The sequence below is a fragment of the Thermoascus crustaceus genome, assembly GCF_041956765.1.
Source record: "Thermoascus crustaceus strain CBS 181.67 unplaced genomic scaffold VTN00scaffold_9, whole genome shotgun sequence".
NCBI classification, from domain to species: Eukaryota; Fungi; Ascomycota; class Eurotiomycetes; order Eurotiales; family Thermoascaceae; genus Thermoascus; species Thermoascus crustaceus.
In genome coordinates, this window is record NW_027192535.1 from 155,976 (window position 1) to 183,621 (window position 27,646).

General features: G+C 49.9%; 9 protein-coding genes across 9 annotated transcripts; 3 read left to right on the plus strand and 6 right to left on the minus strand.

The window, feature by feature from the left end:
* Window positions 1–885: 885 nt before the first annotated feature.
* VTN00DRAFT_10080 (uncharacterized protein) lies at window positions 886–1,866 on the minus strand (the record flags this gene model as incomplete). The annotated part of the gene is made up of 4 exons (XM_069426697.1): window positions 886–1,257; window positions 1,326–1,471; window positions 1,545–1,728; window positions 1,786–1,866. The coding sequence occupies 4 exons, from the start codon at window positions 1,864–1,866 to the stop codon at window positions 886–888; spliced, it is 783 nt and encodes a 260-aa protein (XP_069283842.1).
* Window positions 1,867–4,887: 3,021 nt separating this feature from the next.
* Window positions 4,888–5,321, minus strand: VTN00DRAFT_10081 (uncharacterized protein; the record flags this gene model as incomplete). Its single annotated transcript, XM_069426698.1, has 2 exons — window positions 4,888–5,244; window positions 5,316–5,321. The coding sequence occupies 2 exons, from the start codon at window positions 5,319–5,321 to the stop codon at window positions 4,888–4,890; spliced, it is 363 nt and encodes a 120-aa protein (XP_069283843.1).
* A 1,006-nt stretch (window positions 5,322–6,327) lies between these two features.
* On the minus strand, window positions 6,328–7,386 carry VTN00DRAFT_10082 (uncharacterized protein; the record flags this gene model as incomplete). Its single annotated transcript, XM_069426699.1, has 2 exons — window positions 6,328–7,123; window positions 7,337–7,386. 2 exons carry the CDS (start codon window positions 7,384–7,386, stop codon window positions 6,328–6,330), a joined length of 846 nt encoding a protein of 281 aa, XP_069283844.1.
* Window positions 7,387–9,723: 2,337 nt separating this feature from the next.
* On the minus strand, window positions 9,724–11,690 carry VTN00DRAFT_10083 (uncharacterized protein; the record flags this gene model as incomplete). The annotated part of the gene is made up of 3 exons (XM_069426700.1): window positions 9,724–10,437; window positions 10,497–11,380; window positions 11,441–11,690. The coding sequence occupies 3 exons, from the start codon at window positions 11,688–11,690 to the stop codon at window positions 9,724–9,726; spliced, it is 1,848 nt and encodes a 615-aa protein (XP_069283845.1).
* Window positions 11,691–13,137: 1,447 nt separating this feature from the next.
* On the plus strand, window positions 13,138–14,712 carry VTN00DRAFT_10084 (uncharacterized protein; the record flags this gene model as incomplete). The annotated part of the gene is made up of 6 exons (XM_069426701.1): window positions 13,138–13,361; window positions 13,445–13,593; window positions 13,675–13,888; window positions 13,994–14,061; window positions 14,117–14,421; window positions 14,473–14,712. 6 exons carry the CDS (start codon window positions 13,138–13,140, stop codon window positions 14,710–14,712), a joined length of 1,200 nt encoding a protein of 399 aa, XP_069283846.1.
* Window positions 14,713–18,053: 3,341 nt separating this feature from the next.
* Window positions 18,054–19,632, plus strand: VTN00DRAFT_10085 (uncharacterized protein; the record flags this gene model as incomplete). Its single annotated transcript, XM_069426702.1, has 5 exons — window positions 18,054–18,155; window positions 18,207–18,512; window positions 18,563–18,914; window positions 19,015–19,169; window positions 19,243–19,632. The coding sequence occupies 5 exons, from the start codon at window positions 18,054–18,056 to the stop codon at window positions 19,630–19,632; spliced, it is 1,305 nt and encodes a 434-aa protein (XP_069283847.1).
* Window positions 19,633–20,682: 1,050 nt separating this feature from the next.
* VTN00DRAFT_10086 (uncharacterized protein) lies at window positions 20,683–22,312 on the minus strand (the record flags this gene model as incomplete). Its single annotated transcript, XM_069426703.1, has 4 exons — window positions 20,683–21,010; window positions 21,089–21,258; window positions 21,364–21,806; window positions 21,925–22,312. The coding sequence occupies 4 exons, from the start codon at window positions 22,310–22,312 to the stop codon at window positions 20,683–20,685; spliced, it is 1,329 nt and encodes a 442-aa protein (XP_069283848.1).
* A 1,301-nt stretch (window positions 22,313–23,613) lies between these two features.
* Window positions 23,614–24,582, plus strand: VTN00DRAFT_10087 (uncharacterized protein; the record flags this gene model as incomplete). Its single annotated transcript, XM_069426704.1, has 1 exon — window positions 23,614–24,582. The coding sequence occupies one exon, from the start codon at window positions 23,614–23,616 to the stop codon at window positions 24,580–24,582; it is 969 nt and encodes a 322-aa protein (XP_069283849.1).
* Window positions 24,583–24,833: 251 nt separating this feature from the next.
* VTN00DRAFT_10088 (uncharacterized protein) lies at window positions 24,834–26,883 on the minus strand (the record flags this gene model as incomplete). The annotated part of the gene is made up of 8 exons (XM_069426705.1): window positions 24,834–25,126; window positions 25,206–25,932; window positions 25,984–26,079; window positions 26,141–26,294; window positions 26,353–26,543; window positions 26,592–26,733; window positions 26,787–26,797; window positions 26,860–26,883. 8 exons carry the CDS (start codon window positions 26,881–26,883, stop codon window positions 24,834–24,836), a joined length of 1,638 nt encoding a protein of 545 aa, XP_069283850.1.
* Between the last annotated feature and the right edge of the window lie 763 nt (window positions 26,884–27,646).

Genomic DNA, 27,646 nt, shown 5'->3' on the forward strand with positions numbered 1-27,646 from the left:
TGGACAAAACATAAGATAGATTACCCAGTTAGTTGGTCACCTAACCTGGCAATTGATCTACCACTTATATATCTTACATATAAAACTCAGCAAGGAGCAATAGAAACTTCAGCATAAAGAAATATGTGCCTAGGTATATTAGATAAACACACAAACACTACTGCTATATATACAGTACACTACACAGTACGGTACAAGCTTAAAAGTACCAACATCTACTGCATTCCAGAATCCACACAGAATCTCCATAATCACCTATATTCCGTATCATCCGTCCCGTGTCACTCATGGCGGTCAGAAGATCAGTGGGTACCTTGAAGGGAAAAAGACAGCGAAAGACACGTGATGACGCGGCTGCTGATCGGAGATCAGCAGTTGTTTACCGAGTGCCATGGACTGCTTATGCAGGTCGAGTCCGGAGTGCGAGTACCGTATAAGCGGATGGGACTACTGCGGAAACAAGTTGCGCTACGAGCGGCGCAGCGGCAAGAATCATGGCAGCATGCCCTAATTATGTCATATAAACAAAAATTTTCAAGCTTGAGGCAAGCCAAATGTGTAATGCGTCAAGTCTAATAGACATGGATGCCCAACGGAATTTCGATTTTATTCGATAAACTACTTCCCGGGCGACCGCATCCCAAGAGAGTGACCAATTATCATACTACGTACAAAGATCGACTATCGCATATCATATACAGACGTAACCGTCTATCAAAGAAAGAAACCGCATCGCAATCCATCACCACGGGATATCAAAAGTGCGACAAACCGGAGAAGTCATTAGAGAATATTATCGTATCACTGTAAACGCATTACCATGCCACATAATGAGTGCTTTCGGAGACTGGAGGTGTCGGGTGCCTCCAGAGACTATTCATCCCTTTACAGGACAAGGAGAGCAGCCAGGCCAAGAACACCAGCTGCTCCACTACCAACGGTAGCAATGGGGTGGGCAGCACCGGTGGAGGAGGCAGCGCGTGCAGTTCCGCTGGCAGAGGTCTTGGCTCCAACAAAGGCTGTCGTCTTGGTGCCAGCCGCAGTCGTGGCAGCGCCCGTCTCCCTGGTAGTCTCAGTTGAGGTAGTGGATTTAGCAGTGCTGGGAGAGGCGCTGGGTGTACGAGAGCCGCCCACAACAGTGAAGAGCGTGGTGCTGCCAACGGTGGTCTGGATGGTAGACGAGTCGGTGGTGATAGTCTCGACAATGGGGCTAGTGGTGATCGGGGTAGATGTGACAGTGCCTGCAGCACCCGTTTCCTGGACGCAGTCAGAGGAGATTTCAAGACATGGGGGGGGGAAAAAAGATATCAGCAGCCAACACTTACAGTGGTTCCAGACGCGGTAGTAGTACCAGCAGGGGTAGTCGCGCCAGTCTCAGCAGCCGAACTGCCTGTAGCAGTGCGAGACTCAGTAGCACCAGCGCCCGACCCAGTTCCCGTCGGGGTGGACCTTCCTAAACCTGAGCTTTCCACTGATCCATAGTTAGTACATACTCGGGCAGCACCTCTAGAGAGACTAGGACGGCTAGCTGTAGGAAGACATACTGGCAGAAGGGCAGATTGCCAAGGCAGTAGCCAGGACAGCGTTCACATCCTCGCCTGGACAAGCCTCCACGGTGCAATCGTGGATGCCGTACTTGAAGTTCTGGCTGTTGCACAGGCAGGCAGAGTCACCAGGCTTGCAGCCCAAGGATTCGGCAAGGCCATGCATGTTGTTGACGCACATCCTCTGGAGGTCTCGTCAGCAAGATGGTACATAGGCCGCTGCAGGAACATATGCACTTACGGCACATTCAGAGATGTCTTTCTTCTGGGCAAGGCCAGCGGCCGCGAAGAGAACAACGGAGACGGGAACAGCGAACTTCATGGTGTCTGGAGGGTTGAATGATATCTAGATGGCAACAAACACGTGGCAGAGATCCAAGAGCTGAGATATAACGGCTGAAAGGGAAGTACGGAGAGTTGATTAAGAACGGGAGATAATAAGTATGCGAGCTGAAGACGGAGAGAAGAAAACAACAACAACGCGAGGGGAGGACGAGCTTAAAGAAGGGCCGCAGCGACAGCGGGAAGTAGCAGAAGGTGGAGTGCCTGCCTGTCCGGGCAATGGCATCCTCGATCCATCCCGTCCTTCTTTTCTCCTTCTCCATCATCTTCCTCTCGTTCTCTCGCTTTCTCTCCACCAGGCGCAACCTCAGCCCTCTCCCGTCGTCATGGCTTTTCCCTGCCAACAAAGCTAGCACCCGTGCGGTGGGGTGCGGTGGCTGAACCGGATGGCCAGCTGGCGATCCTCCCAGATTGAGTTTTGCAACTAGTGATCTGCGGGCATTTTGCTTGTCCTGACCGATCTCCAGCGCATCAAAGCGCCCGGCGTTCACAAAGAATCTGCGGTAGAGGCTCCGGCTGGCAATCCTACATGGGGAAGGAGTCCCCAGATTCCAGGCCTCAAAGTTGTCTCTTTTGACCTTTACTCCGCGAGACCAAGAGCCGGCTAACCACAGAACAAGTCAACAGAGGCGCACAATGCTTGCTTTTCCCGGCCAAACCTTGAGGCCAAAGTTACTGCATTAACTTCACTAGCTGCATGTGCTGGCAATGAGATTGTGCTCCAAGGACCGAGCTGGACCACGGTGCCGGCCCGTTGCCATGGTTCTGTCTTCGAGACGCGGCAGACGAGACCAGTTGGTTATCTAAAACAATCTCGATCAAATTTCCACTGGAGCCTGACCCAGCAAAAGCTTGGGGCTAACAGTTGACTCGGGATGCGGTGGCGTGCAGAGTACGGAGTACAGACGGTGTGCGCTGCGGAGCATGTCCAAGTTCGACCGCCCATGTGGCTCGATCATCTTGGTAGGGGGGAAACAAGTCACCAGCCACACCACGCATGAAAGACCTATGTCACTGTGGAGATAGCGAAATGCTCCACTGTTGTGAAAGCATCTCGGGACCGCCGATCATATATGCTGTCCCACAGCACACCCTACCAACCATGGACCGCGTTTCCAAAGTACAGATTGTGGCTCTCATGAATTGTAACGCACCTTCTAATGTTAGGATGCTCTGAGCATGGTTATGCACGCCGCTAGAATACGATCGGAAAATTTGGAAGGATCGGGGTCCAACAGATGACTGCGCCACACGATCAATTCTCAACCCTCGCTTCAGTTTAGCCTCGGGTGACCGAAGACGTGGCCCCCAATCGAATCGTCCAATTAGCCTTTCGATAGTGCATGGCCATGGCTTCGATCCTATCTATTGTCCCCTCGTCAAACCTTGTTGCCTGATCCCGGGTCCCAACCCTAGCCCTTCGGGTCCAGATTATTATTACCAGACCAGTGGCGGTGCATTTGCTACGTACATCGGATTCTTTACCCGATATCTCTCCATCCCCACTGACGCGGTATATACGTCCCTGGAAGAGCCCGATGACACGGGAAGTGGAGGAGCAATCTGGCACGATAGCACTCCGGCTTTTCACGCTTCTGGAAGCTCACCACAGCTGCTTAATTTTTTTTTTTTTTTTTTTTTTTTGCCACCCGAAAAGTGCTATTTTCTTGTCGGAGGGTATTCCATATTGCTGTGGCTTGTCAGTCAACAGCAACAATTTTCTTTTCCGAATTGTTATCATATAATGACTAATTGCTTTACCAAATCCTTGTGCCATGCACTGTCGCTGTCGGAGCACTGTAGCTTAATTGTGAGAATGCTGTCCTGGGGCATGGATTTATTTTGGAGACTCGGGTACTTCTTATCGCCAATGCTTGCATCTCAACAAACGTCATGTTCTAAAAGCTCACGGAGGCGTTCGACTTATTCAAACACGAAGAGTAGGGGAACTAAAGCGTAACTACTAACGTCTACCTAACCTAACGGAACACAGAATCCTGAGACCCAAGGACAACGACAGCACTCAGAACTTCTGTTTCACCATGTCTGAACAAGAGCGAAAGGTTGTTTCCGGATATCTTCCCTTAATATTAAATCGCGTTCTGCGACTGGCATCTGGCCCAAATTGTTCACGGATTCCTGCTTAAGGCAGGCATGGCTGGAGGAAGTCATTCTCCAAATCAGGATTTGTATCGACCGACTTTTCGCAGATGACCACAATACAAAATACAAGGCGGCGTATGCCTTTCACTACATCACAGTGTTTCCACATTCACAATCTTCGTATCAACACCATGCATATCCCTTGGAAAACGACACTGCCCTGGTACACGGCTGGCTTGGGCACCTATGCCCGGAGATACAGTACTGGTAGTCGCATTCCAGTCCGTTCAGGCATGGAGACAGCCTTGTAATGTAGCGCAGCGCTTCCAACTGCTTTGGATCGAGTCTCGGCCCGTGTGTATGGTTGCACGGGTCATATGGACAGCTTCGCAGGAGGTGGTGCAGATTGCAAAGTTTCCGATTCTTAAGGGTAGTAACGAGCTGCTGGGGCGGTTTTAAGGGGGAGTCAACGTGCTCGCCTTTGGCGTTCCTATAGATCACATCTGTAGGCGGCTTTGGAGTTGCTATATCTGCATTCTGGGACTGTGGAGACGCTGGAGGTTGCGCCAGCGCACTAGGACTTCCTTGGGATACAGTTGCTGCGTATGTTGAAGCTTTCGGACTCGATGGCAACATTTGCGGGACGGAAACCCGCCGACTCTAGAGCTTGCTATCCCGAAACACTTGTGGAAAGGAGGCTGTCCGGAACTTTTCCTTCGAGCTAACCAGCTCCCTTTCGAAGGGCGGCCCTTCAAGCATCGTGATACGCTCATTCGCAGTCTGACTCACAGAATGTGGACCGAGCAGGCAGGCATAGCCGTTATCAGTAGATGCGGCAAATATTATATGCTTGCAGTGGACGTCGGCGAGATGCAATTGAAAGGTCCCTGGATAGGCGTCAGTCGCTATGAAATGCTGTCAAATAGGCCAGAGTCCTCCTGGATGCATTGTACTCGCCTCTCAGCTTGTAATCGGCACATTCCTTCCCGCTACCAGCATCGATGAAATCACATAGCGGATTGCCGTTGTCGAACCCACGAACAAACGACTCCAACGAGTCGGGATGATCCAGCACGTGGGAATCCCTGTACGTCTTCCCCAGTCCTTTCACATTGGCATAGACTCTGATTACGACCTGTACGTCCGGACGAAGAGCGGGCAGTTCATTCCTTACGTATTCAACGGTTGCGCTTTTCAAGAGCTGGACAGTCTCTTGGCCACCGACCTCACCCCTGTGGACCAGCGAGTCCAAGAACTGCGTCTAAGCCTTAGCTTCGTCCGATGATATATTTTCCTTTCCAGAAAGGCAGGCATCTACTCCCTTACCAACATTGAATCACCATCCACGAGCACTGAAACAAAGGCATTCGATAATCGTCCTGAATGGCGGCGAACTGGTCAACATTCCACGTGTCGTCCACATATAATGGCAGAAAACCCACCATTTCTTGCTCCTTCTGCTTGTACAACCTGTGGTAGTGCGCGGAAGTAGTTCCCTCCCGTTCGAGTGCGGATTCTGTCTTATCAAGTCTTTCCTCGAGGCGTTGGATCTCATCGAGAAGGCCCTGCCATAAAAATACGTATCAATGAGAACTCTCAGAACTCTCCTAGGGTTCCCACTGATCCCTCACCTCTATGAGCTTATCTTTCCTACTCTCACCTCCTGCAGACCGTGAACTGCTCTCTGGAGGAGATATGGATACCCATACCGTTAAATCAGGAAGACACAAATGACAATGATAACGAATCACTGAGAGGTATGAAAGCTATGCAGTTCCGACGTCAAACTCCGGAAATGACTGGACAGATTGAATATAAAACGGAGGACATTCTCTTCCTTTTAACAGCCAGGCTTATTCTTGCTTCGGCCTTCTACATATCTAGGCAGAAGGCAGCAATCGTATTACGCCGCCGCGTCGCAGCATCTGGATAGCAATTCACGTCACTCATAGTCGTGGGAATTAGGTACCTGCGTACAAATTCGGGCCAGTTGCGTTCATGCAAGCGACTTCCCCAATCACTTCGTGCCACACCTGTTTCACAGACTGCCGGGAGCAGCGTGCGGAGAGTCAAATCTTTCAATGAACGACTGAAAGAATACTGCAAGCTACAGTCCGGGCGTTCTTGCTGTAACGCTGAGCTGAGTTGGCAGCTTGATCCATCTAAGCAGCCTTACCTGTACCACAGGCAGTCCGAGTCTAGATCCTGGAGACGGCTGCCTACCGGGGTTCATAAGTGTCCGGACCCAACAGATTCGTGACAGGATGGCATCTAGCGCGTCGCTTTGGAATAATGCACAACTCATTGTTCTGACTGAGACTGTTGGTCAGGTGTTATTCTAGGTGAAAACAATCCCGCCGTCCACAATCATCGTCTGGCCCGTCACATAGTCTGAATCCTGGCTAGCGAGATACCCCCCAACCAACCCAGCCACGTCCTCAGGCACACTCGGCCTCCCCAAGGCAATCAACTGCTTACTATAGTGCTTGATGGACTCGCCCTTCTGCCTCCCTGTCAAGTCGCCCAGACCCTCGTCGATCTCGTCCCACATAGGCGTTCCCACAATCCCCGGCGCGTACGCATTAACTGTGATCTTCTTCGGTGCCATCTCCATCGCCATGGCCTGCGTCAGGCCCCGAACCGCGAACTTGCTCGCCGAATAGATCCCCAGAGTTGCAAAGGGCTTGAGGGCCACAATAGACGCCGCGCCCACGATTTTGTACACGGCGACACCGGCCGCAGTCTGGGGGTCACCCTGCGCGATCATCTGCCGCGCCGCCTGCGTGTAGCAGTTGAAGACGCCCTTGAAGTTCACGTTGAACACCTTGTCGATATCCTCTTCTGTGACCTTTAGGAGGGGCTTGACCTGCGCAATCCCCGCGTTCGCGACCATCAGTGTCAACGGGCCCAGCTGCGCCACACTCTCCTTAATCATCGCTTCGACTGCGGCGGCAGAGCTAACATCCGCGGCTATGCCGATGGCGCGGGGTCTGGATGGGGGCTCGGAAGTGTTTTGGTCGCCGCTGCTGTTGATTTCCGCGACGAGAGCGTCGATTTCGGCCGCCGAGCTCTGGATATCGTTGATGCAGACGGAGTATCCATCTTGGACAAGGCGAAGGGCAATGGCTTTGCCGCTAGTTTTCTCAAATGTTAGATCTCATGGCTGCACGTTGGTGGTATGCATAAGCATAGTAAGAGGCAGTGTATCACACAGCTGCTGCGCATGCACAAGCTTGGTATTGTCCACGCAACCAACATGAACGATAGTAATCAACCACTTTGCTTCAAGTTATGCAACGAGGCTTTGCCAACCAACAACGGGGGAACAAAACTCAAAGTTCACTCACATCCCACGAGCGGAGCCCGTCACAATAGCTGTGCGGCGCGGAGTCGACATGTTATCAATTACTTGTTCGGGAAATACTCCTTCGGCAGCTATATAGGCAGAAAGGATTTAGAGAGGTTCATATGATATCTGAGACTGAGGTTGGATACAGCAGTAGATCGCTGTGTTGTTGTTCAGACCTCTGTCCTAATAGATACGAGGGATATAGCAGGAAAGACAACTTCTCTCTATTCAAGAAAAGGCCAAGGCTTATCTATGATCACCTGCTCCCCTTGCTGACTGCTTCTAGACAGGTATCCGTACCCATGTACTTTACTGTATCTTGCCACCTTCCTTCGCATGTAACCCCATGCGGTTCTGACTAAGTATACCTAGGTAAACTGCACAACCCCGCAATCCACTCGTGACATGAGTCGGGAAACTCCCTTTCCCTCCTCTTTTCCCCGCATTCTGCCATATCACATTGTACTAGCCATGCGTAGATGTTCGTGCTATATGCTTGGACTAGAACGTCGGTAACAGACCCAGTCCGCAAGAGAGTCGGGATGAGTTGCCCCGCATGCCTGAAGGTCTGGTGAACGCGGGTGGCCTGGAAATAATCATCAGTACCACAATTAGGAGATACATTAGGTATTCAGACTTGCTGGACTACATACTGCAATGTTGAATGGATCTTGAATGGGTCGAGTCTCGTCAGAAACCCATAAGATTGTTGGAATTATTGACTGGGAGATGACATGCATTCTGCCACGTTGGGATGCTTTCCAGTATCCCAAATTGTTTATAAACATTGAACCGCTGAAAGAAGAGGAATCCCCGATCACAGGTGACCGTAACGGCGAAGACGACTACAACATCATTCTGAGAGATAGATGGGATGCGCGGATCCTAAGGTATTGGTCCAATCCATGTGGACCTGATAAGTCATTAAATCCTGAACCAGATGCGTCCACTTTTGCATGCCCGAACGAACTCGGTGTGGGGGTTGTTTATACAGCCCTGCGTGATTGGACCAATAGCGCTATTGTCGCAAGACGGAGCTCTGATTACAACCACGAATCTATTGGTGGTGTAAATCTTAACATTAACTCAGTATTGGCTTCTCCAGAGAGAAAGAGAAAGAGTCGAAAGAATCAGAAGAGAGACACTTTGACTTACCGTGAGTCGACTACTCTAATAACGCATTTGGCAGCTGTGACATGTGAGGTCAAAAGAAGGATGATCAGGATCAGATGTACTGATATATCGTGGACATCAATGGTTGGTAGTTCCATTATCTCAATTTGATGATTTGATTGAATGAGTATATAGGTAGATGTTGGAAATGGTTTATTGAGGGCTGAGGAAATATTAGATAGGTAGATATCTAACTGCATAGGTTATTCCGGTATCCAACTTCAAGTCTGTCTTCTGTCTGATTCAGAGGAAGGAAGGACCTAGCCACTGGGTTTAACCTGGTCTGTCGGGGAAAGGTGCTCTAATCAGGTAGGTAATATAACTTGGTAACGAGTCCTCGTGGGGGAATGTGGTTTATAGATTTACCTTTTATCCACTGCCATGATGCGTACGATATGAGGTGTGTTGACCAATTGAAATGGAGAAAATCACCGCATAGGCAATCGTGCATTCGGTGGTAAAGCTATATCTTTCAGTGAATGGTAAGACTTCCTGCACGGCCATGCCAGAGAAACGTTTCGTTCAGAAAAAGTGATAAAAAAATCTACCGAAGATGTTTTAGAAAATCCAATTTGATCCAGATATACAGATACATACAGATACTAAATGGACCTCTGTCCGGATAGATAAGTATATACGATAGATAATTGCTGAAGCAGAAAAAAAGAAGTAAGACCTCGAAGTGGGTGGGTATATATTCCAAGGATACATGTGAATGGAGATGATTTATTCACCCCGCTGCTCAGATATTATTGAGATTATAGCACTACCAGAGAGGGAAAGAGAGATAGAATCACTGTTCTATTAGATGCAATGACCGCAGGCTTAGAAATGTATTTTTGTTATACTTCGCTTCCTGCCACCGGGCAGGCCTTCTGGTCCCGGAGCACGGACGGCGAATGATTGATATCAGGACCATAAGACTCATTCAGTATAAAATAGAAGGTGGGTGTGGTGCACTTAATTAAATTGCTGATGACTTCACCTCACTATATTAATTAACTTCTTCGTAAACCGCAACGGGCCAAATGCTTCATGCTCCATTCACTGAATGTGAGTTCATCTCGCTGCTTCAATTGCCTCCAGAGGGTACTTCACTTCCCCTCCTGCCTTCTTTCCGCACGCATCACGAACTCAATCCAACTACTTCCATGAAAAGTATTACCATGAATATGAGCGTAAGGCCCCTGGAGTCAAGAGAAAAGCATCAAATCAAATCCCCCACACACCCAACGGATCAGAACCACCGGACCTCTCCCGTTGCTTCTGCAGCTTCTTCACTCTCTTGACGAGTGTCCCAACAGAGATCGGCCCGACCAACGTGCACAGAGTGATCGCCCAGATGACGACGAGGTAGATCTCCGAACTTCTGCCGCCGTTGGATGAGGACTGCACAAAGATACCGTTCGTCTCGGCGAGAGAGGCGATCAGGTACCCGATCTCGCCTCGGGCAACCATCGCTAGTCCGAGAATCGAGGGCGGGTATAGGGACTTGGGTTTAGGGGGTAAGGAGAGGGACGGTGACGAGGCTCGTTCTGTCGAAGTTGCAGCTTCTTGAGACGGTGTTGATGTTTCCCCGTCTGGCCTTTCCGAGCTCGACTTCGAATCCCGTTCCTTGTTGTCCTTTTCTCCATGCTTCTGTTTTTGATCTTGTGCCGTTTTGGGGTCTTGGCGCCTTTTATCTCCTGCAGCTTTTTCTTTGGCCTTGTTTCTCAGAATAACCGCACAGAAGATGAGATCGACAAATGGGATCGATTTCAGTTTCTTCCACAACGGGTATATGCATATCGGCCCCAATGAGATCCTGACAAGCCACAGGCCCGTGATCAGTTTTCCGAACGCCATCAAGATAGCGTAGACGATGCCACGCCAGACGGTTTCGCCGTGGAACATTTCCGTGATGGGAATTGCGAAGCCGATGGATGCCTGCGGGTTTGGTTTCCTTAGCAGATTATTGCTGAGATATGCAGATTCATAGGACTCACAAAAAAGAGAGGTTTCAGTAATCTGTTGAGAGGATCCTTGTAGTAGCGCTCGTATACTAATTCACCCGTGGGGACCTCCCGGGGAGACGAATTTGGCATCGGGTCTGAGGACTCCTCTGTAGATGAACTCGATATATTTTCTGAATCTGCTCGATCATGCGATCTTGCGCGTCGATTGACTGGCTGCTCTCGCACTTCAACATTTGCTGACCCTCGTTCAGTGTTGCCATCAGTTGCACCGGGAGCAGGCGCTTCCTCGGGCTTGCTGCCAGTCGCAAGGCCAGAGATCTCATCGAACCAAGATATTACCGCTCCCGCAAGATAGGCGGCAAAGAGGCTTGAGGTGCCAGCATATGTAGCACCAGCGACCAGTCCGACAAGGACGCATGTGTGGGCCAGGAACGCAAAATGGAATGTCTTCATAATTCTTGGGACCGGGTCCTTGCTGGAAAGGAACATATTCAACAGTGGCTTGAAGACAAACTTGCAAACCAGCACGACGCCAACAGCAAAGCCGATCGAGACAAAAATGGGCCGGACAACCATCGTTGCATTGAAGGAGGATTCAGCACTACCACCTTTGCCAAGATTGGTGATGACTTGGACCATAACAAGGCCCACGACGTCATCCAGCATGGCTGCACTGGTGGTAACAACGCCTAGCCTTGTCTTAATGAGCCCGGTAGTGGTGAGAATGGTAAAGGTCGTTCCGAGGCTGGTCGCGCTCAACGCAGCCCCGGCAGCAAACGCTTGGAGCGGAGTTGCCGATAGAAGCCGCAAGAGCACGAAAGACAGCGCAATTGGCGCTCCAATTCCGGTGAGGGCCACAAAGACTGACACTACGAGGTTCGCTCTCAATGATGAGAACGATGTAGACAGCCCTCCTGGGGTTTGGCAGCTTCAGCAGAAAGCTCCCTTCCTTTGGATTTGCGGGCTCAGCTAACCTTCATAGACCAGGACAATCAGCCCCAGATATCCCAGCTTCTGGATAACTTCCTGCATATGCTGGTCAAGCCAGTTCGCACCTGGCGTTCCCCAAAGGATTCCAATGAAGAGCTGGCCTATAAGGCCGTAATACACCAGCTTATCAAGGAGGGAATTGACCACATTCAGGACGAGGATAAAGCCTGAGTGGTTCAGAATGGTCGCAATAGCTGGCTCATGATATGCCAGCGCTGCCTGATTGCCTGCCATGAGCACTTGATGCCCTATTCTCGCTTAAAAAACAGTTCTAATAGGGAGAAATGGCACAGAGGCGATGCAATCAAGAAGATCCTCGTAAACGCGTCGCAGAAAGATTGAGTAAAAGCGAAACTCTACAGTGTATTGGCGCTTTACCGCCAACTTTCTTCCTGGACACAGAGGACTCCATGAAAGGTCTATCGCGTAGGCTTTTCAAAACAAATAATAGAACGTTCTGTCTCAATGGCGACGTTATTGTGATATGCCGGTATCTCTTCGAAGTTGAAGATGAATCACGGCTTCCAACCTCAGGGGACGTCCACGCAGCTGATCTGATTATATAATCTCACCATATCCTCTTTCGGTAATAGGCCAAGGCCCGAGAACTGCAGAGCTTTCTCTGCCAAGACAGAGATACTTCTCGGCATACAATGCAAGATATACAGTATTGTGCCATATCTTTCTGCACCCGCTCCCCTCCTACCTACTTTCTTGGCGGATTGCTAATTTATACTCATTGTCATTTTGAAGCTATTGGAGGGTACGCAGACACTATGATAGGTCACAGAACCTAAACAAAGCCAGCCCAGATTGCAATATAGCAAAAGCGGCAAGCTAGGTGGCTTGGACAGGGGGGAGGTGGTGCGAAAAGATATGGCAACCTACTGTATAAGATGAGCTACATGCCCGTATGTCCCATGGTTTGCCAGACCTCCATCCCCGAGCTCGTTAGAAGCTCTGTAAGTCAATCTGAGTGCAATGAATCAGTTACAATGCATTAAAATTTAAAGTGGTTTGGAAGTACAAGATATGTATGTGTTTTTGATATAAGGTGCGGAAATGACGTATGTTAGGTACTCAGATGCAAATGAGAGAATGCCGTTGCAACTAACCTACACTCTCGCATCGACAGATTTTCAGTCTCAATTGTTCGTTATAAGAAAAGCCTGAGCTCTATATTAGGCATGCAAGCAGGGAAACACTAGCAAGTCGCAGGGGAAACTGCTTATTATGGGTCACAATGCACAATTGGCGTTCCGGGTTTACAAATATGACGTAGCCTTCACACCTCAGTGCTTGATACACAGCTTTCCAGTATCTCGGAGGACTCCAAGAGACTCTAATCTAAATTGCTGTCAGTTTACTGGATCTCCCCAGCAATGGATCCTGCACGACTGTTCGAAAATAACTCTGTCTTAGAAATCAACTAATTCTTGTCATGATAATCGTACGTCGCTAAGAATCAAGACCAATGGCGAACTCAAGACAAAGCTCATGCCATGGGTAGGTCGAAAGAGAGTTCAAGCTTATATTAACCTAAGATTACCAAAGCTGTCCGCCAACCTTCCGTGGAGTCTGAGTAGGAGATATCCTCAGACAGATAGCTTCCATCTTCCTACTTTAATTCACTAACCCCTTTCCCAAGAAGCAATCGCTCTCATCTTATCCCTCTCAAGCCATGGCTGCCAAATTTGCAAGCCCCCCTCGAGGCTCAACTCTGACAAAGGTCACCCCATTCACAGTCACCGTTACTGAAGAGGCAGTGCAGGAATTGAGAGCCGCTATAGCGCATTCCAGGCTCCCGCCGGTAACGTACGAAGGAATACAGCAGGATAGGAAATATGGCATTACCAGAGATTGGCTTGAACAGGCAGGGGTGTTTTGGCGGAATAAGTTTGATTGGTGTGTACTCCGCATATAGACATTATCCTGCGTGTTGGGATGCGTCGGAATTGTGCAATATATCTGATACGGAATCTCGATAGGCGTGCTTGTGAGAAGCACATGAACACCTTCCCACAGTTTAAAGCTCTTATCATCGATGATGATGGGAAGGAATACTCGATTCATTTTGCAGCACTTTTCTCAAAGAAGGCGGATGCTGTCCCAGTGATGTTACTTCACGGCTGGCCTGGTAAGCATAATATAGCATAAACTACCTATCTTGGAATCTCTGGAGGGTATTCTGTCATCTAATCAGGTAACTACTATATAGGAAGCTTTCTCGAGTTCCTCCCTATCATGGACCGTCTGAGAAATTCACACACCCCCGAATCTCTGCCATACCACATTGTTGTCCCGTCTCTCCCGGGGTACGGGTTCTCGTCGCAGCCTCCGCTCGATAGCGATTTTCGCCTGGAGGACGTGGCGCGTATTCTCAATCGCCTGATGGTCTCACTGGGACTTGGTACTGGCTATGTCGCACAAGGGTATGTATCTAGCATGATATACCGAGCTAATCGAGTTCATTGCCTTCTCGTTCCAGCCTGTATCTTGATTATGAGGTCTGACTGACTTATTGACCGATCATTCAGAGGTGATATCGGATCCAAAGTCGCTCGAATCCTTGCTGTCGACCATGAAAACTGCAAGGCGGTGCACAGTATGTGATATTCAACTCATCTTATGTTCAAGTTGGCGAGGTTGACAATACACAGTAAACTTCTGTATCATTCCACAACCAGAAACTCCAATTGGCACTTTAAGCGAGCCCGAGAAGATAGGCCTTGAGCGCACCGCAGCGTTCAAGCGGATGAATTCGAGCTATGCGCTGCAGCATGCGACCAAGCCTTCGACGATCGGCCTTGTGCTCTCGTCGTCACCGCTAGCCCTTCTTGCGTGGGTCGCAGAGAAGTTTCTCGATTGGACGGATGAAGATCTGCCATTGGAGATTATATTGGAGTCTGCCACATTGTACTGGCTGACGAACACGATTTCTACGTCTCTATACCCATACCGCCAGGTAATCCATTTCCCTGGTAAATATTCAATGTCATAAACTAAGAATTGCTAGCTGTTTACTCCCGGGGTCGTGGCGGTGCATGAGAATCCGAAATGGTACATAACGAAGCCATTTGGCTATTCCTGGTTCCCAAAAGAGCTGGCCCCGATCCCTCGAAGCTGGGTTGCGACGACGGGAAAACTCATATACTATAGACAGCATAACAGCGGTGGCCATTTTGCTGCACTGGAAAAGCCGGACGTTTTGCTCAAAGACTTGGAGGATTTTATCAGCGAGGTCTGGAAACCATAGTGCAGGAAGTTTTATCGATGTTGTTCTCTTACATCGAAAATAAATGTTTTATTAAGTCACCTACGGTTATCACAAGTTCATTGGAAATCAAACTTCTTGGAATGGATTTTAGTAGAATGATACTGGAGTCCATCAACTATCTAACTGACTTTATTCAAATTTCCCTTGCGGCCAGGTATGCACGAGGGCTTCAGAAGCAGAAATCCTCTCTTCCGGTTCATAACTCAACATCTTTTGAAGAAAGTCCTCAAAACATCTCATCTCAGCTTCAGACAGGACTTCGCCCTTCCGGGTATGTTCCGGAGAAAATTCATCTCATAGTCAATAATCTGATTGCTACACTCTCGTATCTCTTCGCCCAACGGAACCGGTTCTCGCTCAGGAATGTTAAACATGCCATCTTCATTAAAATACCCCCCTCTATTCTCCCATTTCCGCCACAGATGTTCTGGAAACTTTCCCAACTTGCTCACCATAGACATAAGAACCTCATCTCTGAGTCAAAGAAGGTATCAAACAAGCGGTCCCCGCCTAAACGGGACCTGAAACAGCGTGCATGCGAGTGACCTAGATGTCGGAGCTCGGGCTGACTTTGCCTTCCAGTATATTTTCCGGAGAGGCGTATATCAATGTTTTGCCTGGATTTTGTGAGGGCGAATCGATAAAGAATGATTCACTGTAGTCGATCATCTTTAAGATTTCTGTCAAGTTCTCCAGTCCAACTCTCCTAGATTGGGGGTTATGACACCATATTCCGGTGCTTCCGAAGAGCCCGCAGGTTCAAAATCCACAGTAAGTACAGGATCTCGATTGGGTTCCCTAGACGAGAATAAACTTGCTCATTAGACCAAGTCTCTACATCATTCCGAAGCTGAACTCGAACATTTTCAGGTTTCAAATCTAAGCAAGAAAAAGGCAAAAAGTTGGGTCAGTAAATTAGAAAAGTTAATAAAATGCGTGAAGCAAGAAAAAAAAAACAAGAAAAAAATTTTTACCTCCATGACAGATTCCACAAGCATGCAGGTAATCCACTGCATGTATGATCTGTCTCGCAAAGTGCAATGCAAGGTCTTTGGGCAGACAAGGCGGCAAACCGGCATCCAACCGCGCATACGAATACTCGGGTATGGAGGTGTAGTCGACACACTGGGTCCTGTAAGCGGCAGCACGAGGCACAGATGAGATCCATTCGGTCCATCAAAACGGAATTTGTGCAGAACGCGAGGTACATGTATGCTTCCGGGATGCTGTAGTAGTCGTCGTCCGCCGCCCGACTGCAGATATTCCAACGTCCGTTCCTCTCTACTGTCCGTGGATTCCTCCGCTATCAGAATCTTCAACGCGACGAGCTTCATCTCTGTGGAATCACGGGCAAGCCAGACAGTAGACGTGCTGCCGAATACCAGTTTGTGGATCACGGAGAATCGTTTGTTGTCAAAGGAATCGTCTATTTGCGTTGGGTGATAACCGCCTCGGGTATAGAACTCATAGTCTTCAACCCCGTCGTCGCTGGGGATGTATTTCCGCGGTTATAAGATTGTAAATTGTCTTCGTCATTTTCTTCTTCCTCAAAAGATAAGGAGGTAGAGCCCTCATTCTGTTCAGGTGCGCATGGCGGCTCGTTTTGTGGAGCGTCATTCATGATCATGGAGAAGGACTATTTACCTCGATCTAAGATAAATATATTTCAGGTTGAAATGAGGATACAGGCGATCGACCTATTAGATGTCTGCTGGCAGCTCCTCGTCTGATTTCACTCGTTTAGGACGGCTTCCTTCTTTAGTAATCCTGATGTCATTAAGCTGTCAAGAGCAGACACTAAAACTTCATCCTACAGTGTGCTTTGGAGGCCCTCTTACTACAGGAGAATGTAACTTCATTTGACAGCTCGGTTGAAATTAGTGACACTCGCAGAAGCTGAATTTCCTACTTAGAGAAAGTTGCAATCACTGGGGATGTGCCTAGTATGCTGTTTGCAGAGCGCACCTGCATATAGACGGGTGGTACTATGGTATTACCCAGAAAGATTCCCTGCTGCGCCCCACGGGTGGATGCTGGTCAATGCTGGTGGTTTGATGCTGCCTTTGACAATTGCTCCTGGCCTCCATCTCTAAGGTCATTAGTATGGCTGACTGGTCAGGCGGTAAGAATGCTGGCAGTGAAATGCAAAAGCAGCATCAGAACACCAGGCCCACTAGGTATCCCTGCTAGTGGAGCGCACCAAGGAATCTTTCTGGGTTATGCCACAGTAAAACCTAGTGATTCTGTTTTCCAGACAGTAGGTTATCACAATAGACGTCCTCATGGAATCCAAGCGGCACTTTTCACACCTCCGGTTCATCAATTCTCCCTGCTTCTGTTTCCTTTCTTTATCACAACACGGATGACTATGGCATGGCTGAGGCTGATCATGAATCTTACATTCCTCGTGACATCCACTGCAACGTTGCGAACTATTTCCACACCTTTGAGACCGCAGGAACTCGGACTTTTGATTATGACCATCCTACCGTCACATCGCACAGTAAATCAGGGGAGCATCCCAATTGCTGCTACATCAGTATCAATTTTTCGACAAGGTTAAAAGAGAGCATGGTTGACAAGGACATAGTGGGGTTTCAGCAAAGCTTGTGTCTTACGTAGCTTCTGATCGTTGCGGATTCTGCATCTTTCTGTGGGGAAGTTCTCCACAACCCGAAAGCAAGGGCGCAGCCAAGTCTTTGCTCCGTACAACCAACCCATCTCCACCGTCTTCTCCTTTTTCTTTTGTTTCCCGATTTTCACAGAGCCCATGTGCCCGTGCCAGCGCTGGTTTCAATTGTCTAACAATGCCGTCTCGACTCTCGCGGCCCAGGTCGGGCTTAATTTTGAAAAGCCGCCCCGCAAAATGCCCCTATCTATCCGGAAGTCAATACCTGACATCGGAATTTCACCGACATACAATATTACAGAAGAGGGTTTCATTGGAAGAATGTCGTTTTCGACGTTTCCAGCTGTCAATTATCCCTTCCAAGCAGGGGACACGGATGGCAGCCCTGCAGGCCCTCTGTACTAGTTAAATGTGAAGCCCGCAGCCGTGAAGTCTACCGAGACCGACTATCCTCGAGTCTACCTACCTAAAGAAGATTGCTAGTTTCTTGAATGGTCCCCGAGTCGTGATGCATCTGCCGTTCAAAAAGGCTGCATTTGTCGCTGCGCTTGCACCTGCATGCACTGCGTCGACACTGCTTGTTGTCGACCTCGGATATGAGCTGCATCAGGCGACCTCCCTGATCTCCTCAAAATGTATGTCCTTCCCAGTCAAACTCCTCACATAAGCGCAAACTGACTATGGGAAGGAAATGAGCGGCATCTACAATTTCAGCAACATCAGATATGCCGCGCCGCCCCTGGGCGACCTGCGCTTTCGCGCTCCGGTACCTCCGGAAGAGGATCGCTCGCAGGTCTAGAATGGCTCCGTCGGCCGTATCTGCCCACAGACATTAACGCTTTAGACGTTGATTGCGCTGCCTCTTGTCAGAAGTCAGCTAGAGGGGGGCTTCCAAGTCAACGAGAGTGTCTCGAGCCCGTATGACCTTTTTCCACCGGATCCCCGGATCACGGAGGACTCTCTTTCTCGATGTTCTTGTTCCAAAAAGATTTTCGACAGAAGAGGAGAAAAAAGAGCGCCTGTTCTTGTTTGGATCTACGGTGGTGGATACGTCTCTGGTGACAAGAGCGAGACCGATGCGTCGGGTTTGATGCAGCAAAGTATGCAAGATGGAAGAGACGGTATTGTATACGTTGCCTTGAATTATCGAGTAAGAAGTCACTACGATTCCCCGTCCAATCGCTAGACTAACAACTATAGTTGGGCGCATTCGGCTGGCTGGGTGGTGAGACCTTTAAGAAGAACGGAACGGCAAATGCAGGGCTGCTTGACCAACGGCTGGCCCTTGAATGGCTGCAAAAGTACATCCATCTCTTCGAGGGGGACCCAGACAATGTAACTGTCATGGGAGAGTCCGCAGGAGGAGGATGCATATTTCACCAGCTCACCGCATATGGTGGCCAGAAGGGTCCCGCGCCCTTCAAACAAGCCATTCTCCAGAGTCCCGGCTGGATCCCTGTGGACGAGAACCAGCAGGAGACCGCCTGCAAGGATTCCTGGACCGTCTGGGCGTCAACACGATTGAGGAAGCGAGGAAGCTACACTCGGACCAGTTAATCTCCGCCAATAGATTTCAAATCGTAGTCGATTCCGGCTATAGTTTCTTCACATACGGCCCTGTCGTGACGGAGATTTTGCCCCTGACCTCCCAGGACGCCTGCTGCTAAAAGGAGACTTCGACCACAACGTTACGGTGATGGTCGGCCATAACACCAACGAGGGCCTTTGGTTCACGCTCCCCTTGGCTCTCATCGAGAGCTACTATTCCTCCTACCTCAAATCAGCCTTTCCGGAGCTCCGGCCCAGTGTATCCGAGTACATCAGACATCCTCTACCCGCCTATCTACAACGGCTCCTACGGCTACAACAACTCCGTCCAGCGCGCCTCCCTGACCATCGCAGATGTCGCCTTCCAGTGCAACACGGACTACCTGAACCGGGCGTACCTCAACCAGACCTACGCATACCAGTTCAGCGTTTGGCCCGCGCTGCGCGGGCAGGATATGCTGCACACGTTCTTCAACGGTGACGCCAACCGGTTTATGAATCTGATGTCTGTGAATGAGACGGTTGCGCAGGCGATGCAGGATTACATCACCAGTTTCGTGGAGACGGGGGTCCCGAAGTCTTCTCTGGGACTCGAGTTCGAGAAGCACGGCGAGCAGAATAGAATGCTGGAGTTGGGGAATGAAGGAATCTATGTGACCTCAGATCCGACGGCTAATGCGCGATGCCGGTGCTGGCAGACTGGAGAATATTACGATGATTAGTCGAGTCCCTGACTTGCACATGTACAGAGTATTGGACATATCTACCTACCTTGCTCTAGGGATTGTACATACTGTACATAGTAATATTCAAGTACTGTGGCACAATAGCAGACTTGTGCCTACATATTACCAACCTGAAGCATTAGCTGAAAATAGCGCACTTTCTCCACCAAGGAAATACCCGGTCCTTCAGTCTTTTAGACAAATCGATGATAGAGCTGAATCACAAATACAAAACCTCTCTGAATGCTCCACTCCAAGCCCAACACCATTGTTCCGGAGATCGTGCTCAAACTCATTTGCCATGATGGAAACGCGCATCATCCACGTTAAGGTGCAGTCAGCAAAAGGCGGCGACAAGGGACGTCCTCAGATCAGATCCATCGTTGACCTCGCCTTACCTCCATCAGACGAGGTCCTGGTCCACCAGCTGGCCGGACCAGCTGAGTTAACAGGCAGTTCGTGCCGCCGAGGAAGCACATACAGGTTTCTGGTCAGCGCATTGAAAGATCTTCAGCGACCCTAAGCACCCCGGGTGGCGGGAAGCACGCCTACACAGACGGTGGATTTCGGAATCCGGTACGCTTGAGAATGTCTAGGTTAGCGTAAACCTGGGTGGGTGAGATGTGGTGTAGTGCTCTTCATTTCAATAGATGGTGGCTATCGTCATTCTGCCCTTCTTCCTGCTGTCAGTCTTTCTGTCAGTTTTATTTTTCTATTACTAATTTAACTAATTTATATATAGTACGTAGTTGATAATGCATTCAGATGAATAGTGTGTATACACTGTAGGTATACTTCTCTTCTTTGTTCGGCCCTTTTTCTGCCCAGTCTCAGGAATGGATAGTTTGATTCAATTAGGAATTTTCGATGCAACGATAATAATAATGTACCACAGTACCATGCTAAAAACAGAATCTGTGGGAACTAGAACATGCCAGAACGCCCCGCATTCTCTTCATGTTATGCAGATCTCGCTGAAATGTAAGATTCCTAGTGTGTAAGAACTGTACAAGTACATGTACTACTTTAGGTAGTATTAGACCCTACCTAGGAATCATCCACCTCCCTCACCGCACTCTCAACCCCAAACCCAAGCACACTGTTCGACTCCACCGCCCTCTCATCCCTCAATTTCGCCGCCGTCTCCGCCCCCGCCGCGGGCACGCGGTACTCGAACCTCTTCCCCGGACCGGGGAGCTTCCCACCGGGCAGCGCGTACGGAAAGGGCAGGTACTCCGGCATCAGGCCCAGCTGGACCAGCACGGTGGCCTGGTCCCACGAGATGTGCTCGTGACAGAGCCTGTCGCCGCGGATGTTGACGACGGAGGTGAAGGGGATGCGGATGGGTTTGTTGGTCGGTGGGATCCCTGGGAGACTATATACAGCAGTCAGTTTGGTTAGTTTCCCAGCTGAAATGGAAATAAAGATTGAGGGAAGTAGATAGGGACTTTACAGCCAGTCAATCTCGCGATCATGCGTCAAGGAAATGATGAATTCGTCGATAATACGATCGACGCCGACGGTACGGCTGATGAGCTCGAGCTCTGTGTCCGCGGGGTTGCTGAAGATGAAATGGTCGCGGTAGAAGTTGGTCAGTTGGCCGCGGCCGATGCCGCCTGTCATCTGCTCTCGTCGTCAGTATCTCTACACTGATGATTTCAGGACTAATTGATTGATACACACACACACACACACACAGAGAGAGAGAGAGAGAGAGAGAGGACTAACCGTCGGCACATGATTCACATAAGGCTCCTGCACCATCGTCGCCATCGTCCTCTCAACCGACCGATCCCCAAATTCGAAAAACGTATGCTCCTCCCAGATCTTCTCGAGATCGAAATACGGTCCGCCCAGATACTTCTTGAGAAACGCGAGCGCCCTCGTATGCGCCACGCCCGCAGAGGATATCTTGAAGTCCGGATGGCCGGGAAAGATGAACCCGGCGGACGATGTCCCGGGGTATGTGTAGACCTGGCTGAGATGATGCGTTTCCTTCGGGTATTCTACTTCGGGGATGTTTTTGGATAGCTGATAAAGGACTATGTTCTTTGTGTCGAGGTCCCAGTTGTCGTAGACGACGATGCCTCCTATGAGTGCCCACTGATCCGCCGTCATATCCCAAAGGCCGTCATCGAAGTCTGGAGCGTAGTCCGCTCGCGAGCCGTAAACTGAACAGCAAGCAAGGAAGCATTAGTATTAGCGTCCAATGATCAATGCTCCTCGACTGATGTCGGTTGTAGTATGAACTGCAGAAAGGAAGTGAAGGGAAGGGAAGGGAAAGCGCACTGATAATCCCAACCTTATCCTTCTTCACCTCTCTCACACCAACAATATTAAGATGCTCGTACTCCTTGGCGCCGATCGCAAGCTCGCACTCAGGTAGCGCGAGAAGAGCATCGATCGCCTTGTTAAACCTCTCGGTTACAGCCTTGCTCGCAGCACCCTCATTCTTATCGAAACTGATCCTCACGACAGCGTAGCCCTCCTCGGCCCATTTCTGCAGCGGCTCCGGGTCCAATGTGTCATTCTGTTTCTGGAACTTTGCATAGGATGCAGGAACGAAGATGATAATTCCTGGACCGTGCCCGCGGCGGGAGAGCGGGGGCTGGAGGACGATGTTTGGAGGGAGATGCACGAGCGGGGCAGCGGGGAGGGGAGGGGACAACTCTGCCATTGTTGCGCACTACGTTGAAGATCCAATTGACTACCTAGGAGAACCTAGGTATTTTCTGGAGTGATGTTATGATCGAGAGTAGATAGTAGTGAAATCTGTTATCTACTACGCCAGATCCCGTGCCAAAATATTTACTCTCTCGTCATTGGATACCTAGGTAATTGTTCACCTAGCCCCTCGGGGTTTCTGTCTTAACCCCGGCTGCACCCCGCACTGTAAATTTAGTTGTCATTTACAGCAGATATCATTAGAAAACACTTCCTCCTATGGCTCATAGTATAGGCTCCATATATGTTCCTATTTTCTAGATTAGAATAAATCTGCATCCATGGGTCGCTCCTAGATATGACGTTTTAGAGTTCAGGGGGAAGTCCGCCCGTTGCTTTTGCCAGAGGCAGGGCAGTGTGACGGCGCTCAGTCATAGTATTATTAGCTAAAACTATGGTAGCTTGTCATACAGAATCGAAAGCATGAGGGGAAAAGAAAGGAAAGGATTCGCAGGGCTTCATGTAATGTGATATATAGGCAAGTAGGGCCGGCAGTATCCCAGAGACAAAGGAATGCTCAACACCGCCTACCTTACCGCCTAGGTGTCTACCGCGCCGTCACAGGCAGGACCAAATGTCCTGAAGCAAGATACATCTTAGGTCTGATGCTCGGTTTGTGTAAATAAGATTTAGTGCTTTGTTTGGTTTCACAGTTGTGTTTATTATTTTGTTGTCAAACAGTGCAAGTTTAAACAAGTAATTAGGATGGGACTGATGTGGAGAAAATAGAACAAAGAGTGAAGAATTGACATATATAAGTAATCCAGTTGTTCAAGAGCAAATATTACTGGGGCATTAATGCCATGAGCAACCTTTAAGGCAGAGTTCTTTCTATGGACATATATTGTGACCTGATCATTTTGTTCAAGCCATCAGGAACTGGATGCCTTATCTGTTATCATGAGAGGGTCTTGAAAACTGCGTGTGGGTGTGCAACACACGTGACCAGGAGCTTCATACTGGGCACGCCTAGCTTTCGCGCCAGGACGCGGAGAAGGGACAACCTCCGATTATTGCAGACCACAAATTCGAAGTGCTGAGGCCCGTGTTGAGGGGTCTGCCTGAGCCTCTTCAACTGGCCTCACTGTTCTACAACCAATTACTTATTTACTGGTCGCAATACTTCATCACCGCAACACGTCTCATCCAAGGACCTACTACCTAGGCGGCTGAGCTCTCTCACCATCCATCCTCAAAACAACCTCTCAGGTGCAGCTTCGAACGAAATCAAAAGCGAAAGAGAATACAGGAAACATGGACACTCACCTCCTCTCCGCCCTCGACTCCGTCGAAGACAAACTCTCCGCCCTCCTCACCTCCCTGACCACCTCCCCGACAGCAGCCAACGCCCCCGCAGCAACCATCGCCCTCCTCGACGCCGACGACGCTCTAACATCCGCTCTTGAGACCCTCCGCATACACCAGGCCAACTACGCCAAGATCCTACGTCTCCGCGCGGAGGGGGATCGGCTCGAGGATCGGGTCAAGGGCATCGTGAGGGATATCGAGGGATGCGGGAAGGAGATCAGTACCGTGTGCGGGAACGAAGACGAGGATGACAGTGACACTGACGAGGAGGAGGAATATGATTCGGCGGTGGAGGCAGGGGAAGAAGAGGAAGGGCTCAGACCGTGTCGGAGGAAGAAAGAGGTGGACTACAAGCTCCTGCTTGACTTTGCGCGCAGGATCAGCAAATATAACCAGCAGGCGGCGGCGGATGCGGCTGCGGGCGCTCCGCCCGTGAGGAAGAAACTCCAGGAGGAGAAGAAGGATGCGGAGGCTGCGGCGGACGTGATGAATGGCGGTGGTGCTGAACGGGCAGAGGGCGTTGCGTCCGTCACTAGGGAGGCGACGAGCTGGCTCGATGAGTCGGCGAATATGACGCGCGAGATGTACATGATTCCGTATCCGACTGAGGATCGGATTCGGTTGGGACTTATGGGCCAGATACAGCTGGCCGCTGCGGAAGGAGGGATCGATCCCGAGAAGGAGGTCGAGAGGTTGATCCGGGAAGCTGAGGGTCCGGGTACAACGGATGACGATGCCATTATTGAAGGGGGAGATGAGAGACATTTTGCTGGTGAGGCTGCAAAGGCGGCCGCGCATGCCGGTTCGGCCGCTGCTGATAGAGCAGCTGGCGTTTCGAGGGCTGCGGCTCCCGCACCGAAGCCTAAGACTACGCTGGATCTCGATCTGTACGATCCAGATGATGACGATATCTGATTGCTCGTGTTTTTCTGTCTTTGTTAATACCCCCTTATCGTTTCCTGCTCTTGGCCCACGTGCGGAGCAAGCATTGCAATCTACGACATTCACATTCGCCTAAACGCGTCGATCTTATATCCCTGTAGCTATCTGCTGGCAAGGCTATGCAGGCGCGGAAGTCTGCCGCTATAGATATCAAAAGCGTATGAAAGCACAGTCCGCCAGCTTCCCTCCAACTGCAAAGCCATTGTGGGCACAGCAAGGCGGTCTTACATGCTATGGACTTCCGACTTGGTCCATTTCCTGCATATCTTACCCCAGAAGTAAAAGGGGATGCCAAGCAGGCACCACATTATGAGGAGGCACATGTTCAACATAATGGGCGGGAGATAGCCATCCTTCTCTATCCACGGCGTGATGAACTTGCTGAATCCGTAGCCCCAGACGTTCTTGATGGTTATGGTGACAAAGAGAGAGCCGGCGACGGGCTTGTAGCTGTCGACAGCGTAGGTACTGGCGATCGCGGGAAGCGCCGTGACCTGAATTCCAGCAGCAGTGTAGCCTACTACGACGATTGCCTGTCGTTTTCCGCATTTGGTCAGATCAGATCGGCGAGGAGAATAATAACTCAAGCTGGTTACTTGCTCTCCAATCCCATTTATACTCATAGCCAAACGCAACAATGAAATTTCCCAAGATGAAGATGATCACATAAGGGATCATGGTAGGCAACCGCATCTCCGGCTCCCTGACGCCTCTATTCCTCTTCGTTGCGCGCATTGAGATCCAGTCCGACAGCACACCATTGGTCGCCAGCCCAATGAAAGCGCCAATCAACGTGGCGAAGTTGAAGAAACCGATAGTCTGGCTCGAGAAGTTATATGGGGGAGCAGCGAAAGCTTGGCTCTGCGTGAGGTTGACCGTCAGGTACGAGCTAGCGGTCCAAGATACGACGAAGGCGGAGAATTCTACAATTGGGTAAATGTGCAACCTCCATGGAATCCAGAAGTTCAGAAGCAGATTCTTTAAGGGGTGCTCGTTTGACTGATAGACGTTGAACTGCTGCTTGGAAGGGTAGCCTTTGCCCAGGTACGGATCACGCTCGACGATGGCCTCTGGTGTCAGATTTTCGTGCTTTGTTTGTGTGGGTTTTTCGGAGTTAGGTTCTTCTCTGGTGGTGGTGCGTGTCATGCCCTCGGCGGAAAGTCTGCCTTGGAGCATTTCCTTTGGGTGCACGCGGTGCCATTTTGTCTCCGGGAAGAAGAAGATCAGCAGAACTAGGATAGAGCCATGGGAGGCGACATTCAACCACCAGAAACTGCGCCAGCCGATATGCTCCGCCATCGGACCCGATAATATCGGGCCAACCTACATAAGAATGTTAGTGCTGATTGCCAGCTATGATGGGAGATTTCTCACCATGAGAGAACCGAAGTAGAAAGTAAAATACAAAGTGTTATATGCTCCTCTTTCATGCAGGAATATGGTATCGGTAATAATAGCGGGCTGGGCCGTCTATCAAGGTAAATCATCAGATGCTTTGAGCACGCACCTCTAAGCAAGGAGGATGGTCTACCTCGGCAGGGCCGGCACCGAACCCGTTCAGGACACAAGCTCCCATGTAGCTTCCATAAGTCGTTGCCTTTGCACGCCATATGTTACTACCCAGGCAGATGAGGGTAGAGAAGATCGACGTTGGTCTTCTTCCAAAGGTGTCTTGAATTGGAACCCTTCAAATCGGGTTTGTTAGTGATAGAAGACAGGGAATTAGAAATAAGAGAATAATACCAAAAGAAATTGCTGAACCCGAGCACGAGGATACACACGCCGGTGAACTGGACTACAGAGGCAAGATCTGAGTCAAAAGCCTCCATGAGATACGGAAACATGGGTGCAAGGGCAAGAGGGCCCATTCCCTGAGCAAATGACACTGCCGTCGCCAGGGAAATGGCACTGAACTTCCAGTACTTGGACCAATTCTGTTGCCATCAGTCTGAATCCAATACTTGGAGGCTAATCACACATACAAGAGGATCATGAAGACTGTCGGATGGCTGCGGGACGAGGACGCGGCCTGACCTGGTGGAAGACTTGACAAATTGGTGCGTTCCCACGTCTGTCATAATTTCCGTGCCAGGGTAGATTTTCGTACCCAGTTCCTCCTCGAGCCTGGTGATCTATGGTCAATGGAAATATCAAAATCAGAGGGATATTGAACTCACTGGCGTAGAGTCTGGAATTGGAATCCATTGAGCGTCAGTAAACAGAAGTTTAATGTTCCAGGCGTGAACTTGCCACTTCATCATAGTTCATCTCCATGTTGGGCAACTTGCTATTGGTCTTCCCGGGTTATCTGAGTTTGTGAAGAGGGAACTATTGGTCCAAACTAAGGAAGATGATTCCAAGCAAGCTTTTTCATCGCGGTACAGTTCATAATGAAAGGGCTGCACTTCTTATAAGCAATCAGCGGCCTAGCGGACTAGTACCCAGTCTGGGAGCACCAAGAGTAGGGATGAGAGTATGCCCGACTTGAACATGATGGAAGCCGCAGCGGACCGATACTCAGCACAATAGCCGGCAAAAAAGGTGGCTGTGGTCTTTGTCCGAACAGCTTGTCTTCGAGAGGGTAAACTTCGCGAGCTTGGGAGCTTGGCTTGGTGGCTTGGACGCCAGGACGCACAAAAGGCTCATGGCTGGTCTGAAGATATGCTTTGTCGTTGAGCAGCGCTTGATCCATGTCTTCCCTATGGTAGATGTCAGTGATGGTGCTGCCCCATGCTCCACTCACCCCGGACCCCAGACCTCGTTAAACCTCCACACAGCGCTAAGTTAGGCTGGCAGCCCCATCTGGGGACTGGACTCGCCGATCAGCAAACCACCCGCACATCAGTTCCTCTCCGCACATGCAATGGCATATGGTACGTCAGAGGTTACGGAGAAATCACGTCGTTTCACCCATCATGGATTCGGCAGTGAAATGCGGCAGCTCTGGACACGGGTTCCCCTACCAAAAAGGTAAGGTCAGGGTCCGAAGAGAGGGGTAGTCGGACCTCCCGGTCTCCTGCTCCAGGGCTGTTAGAAA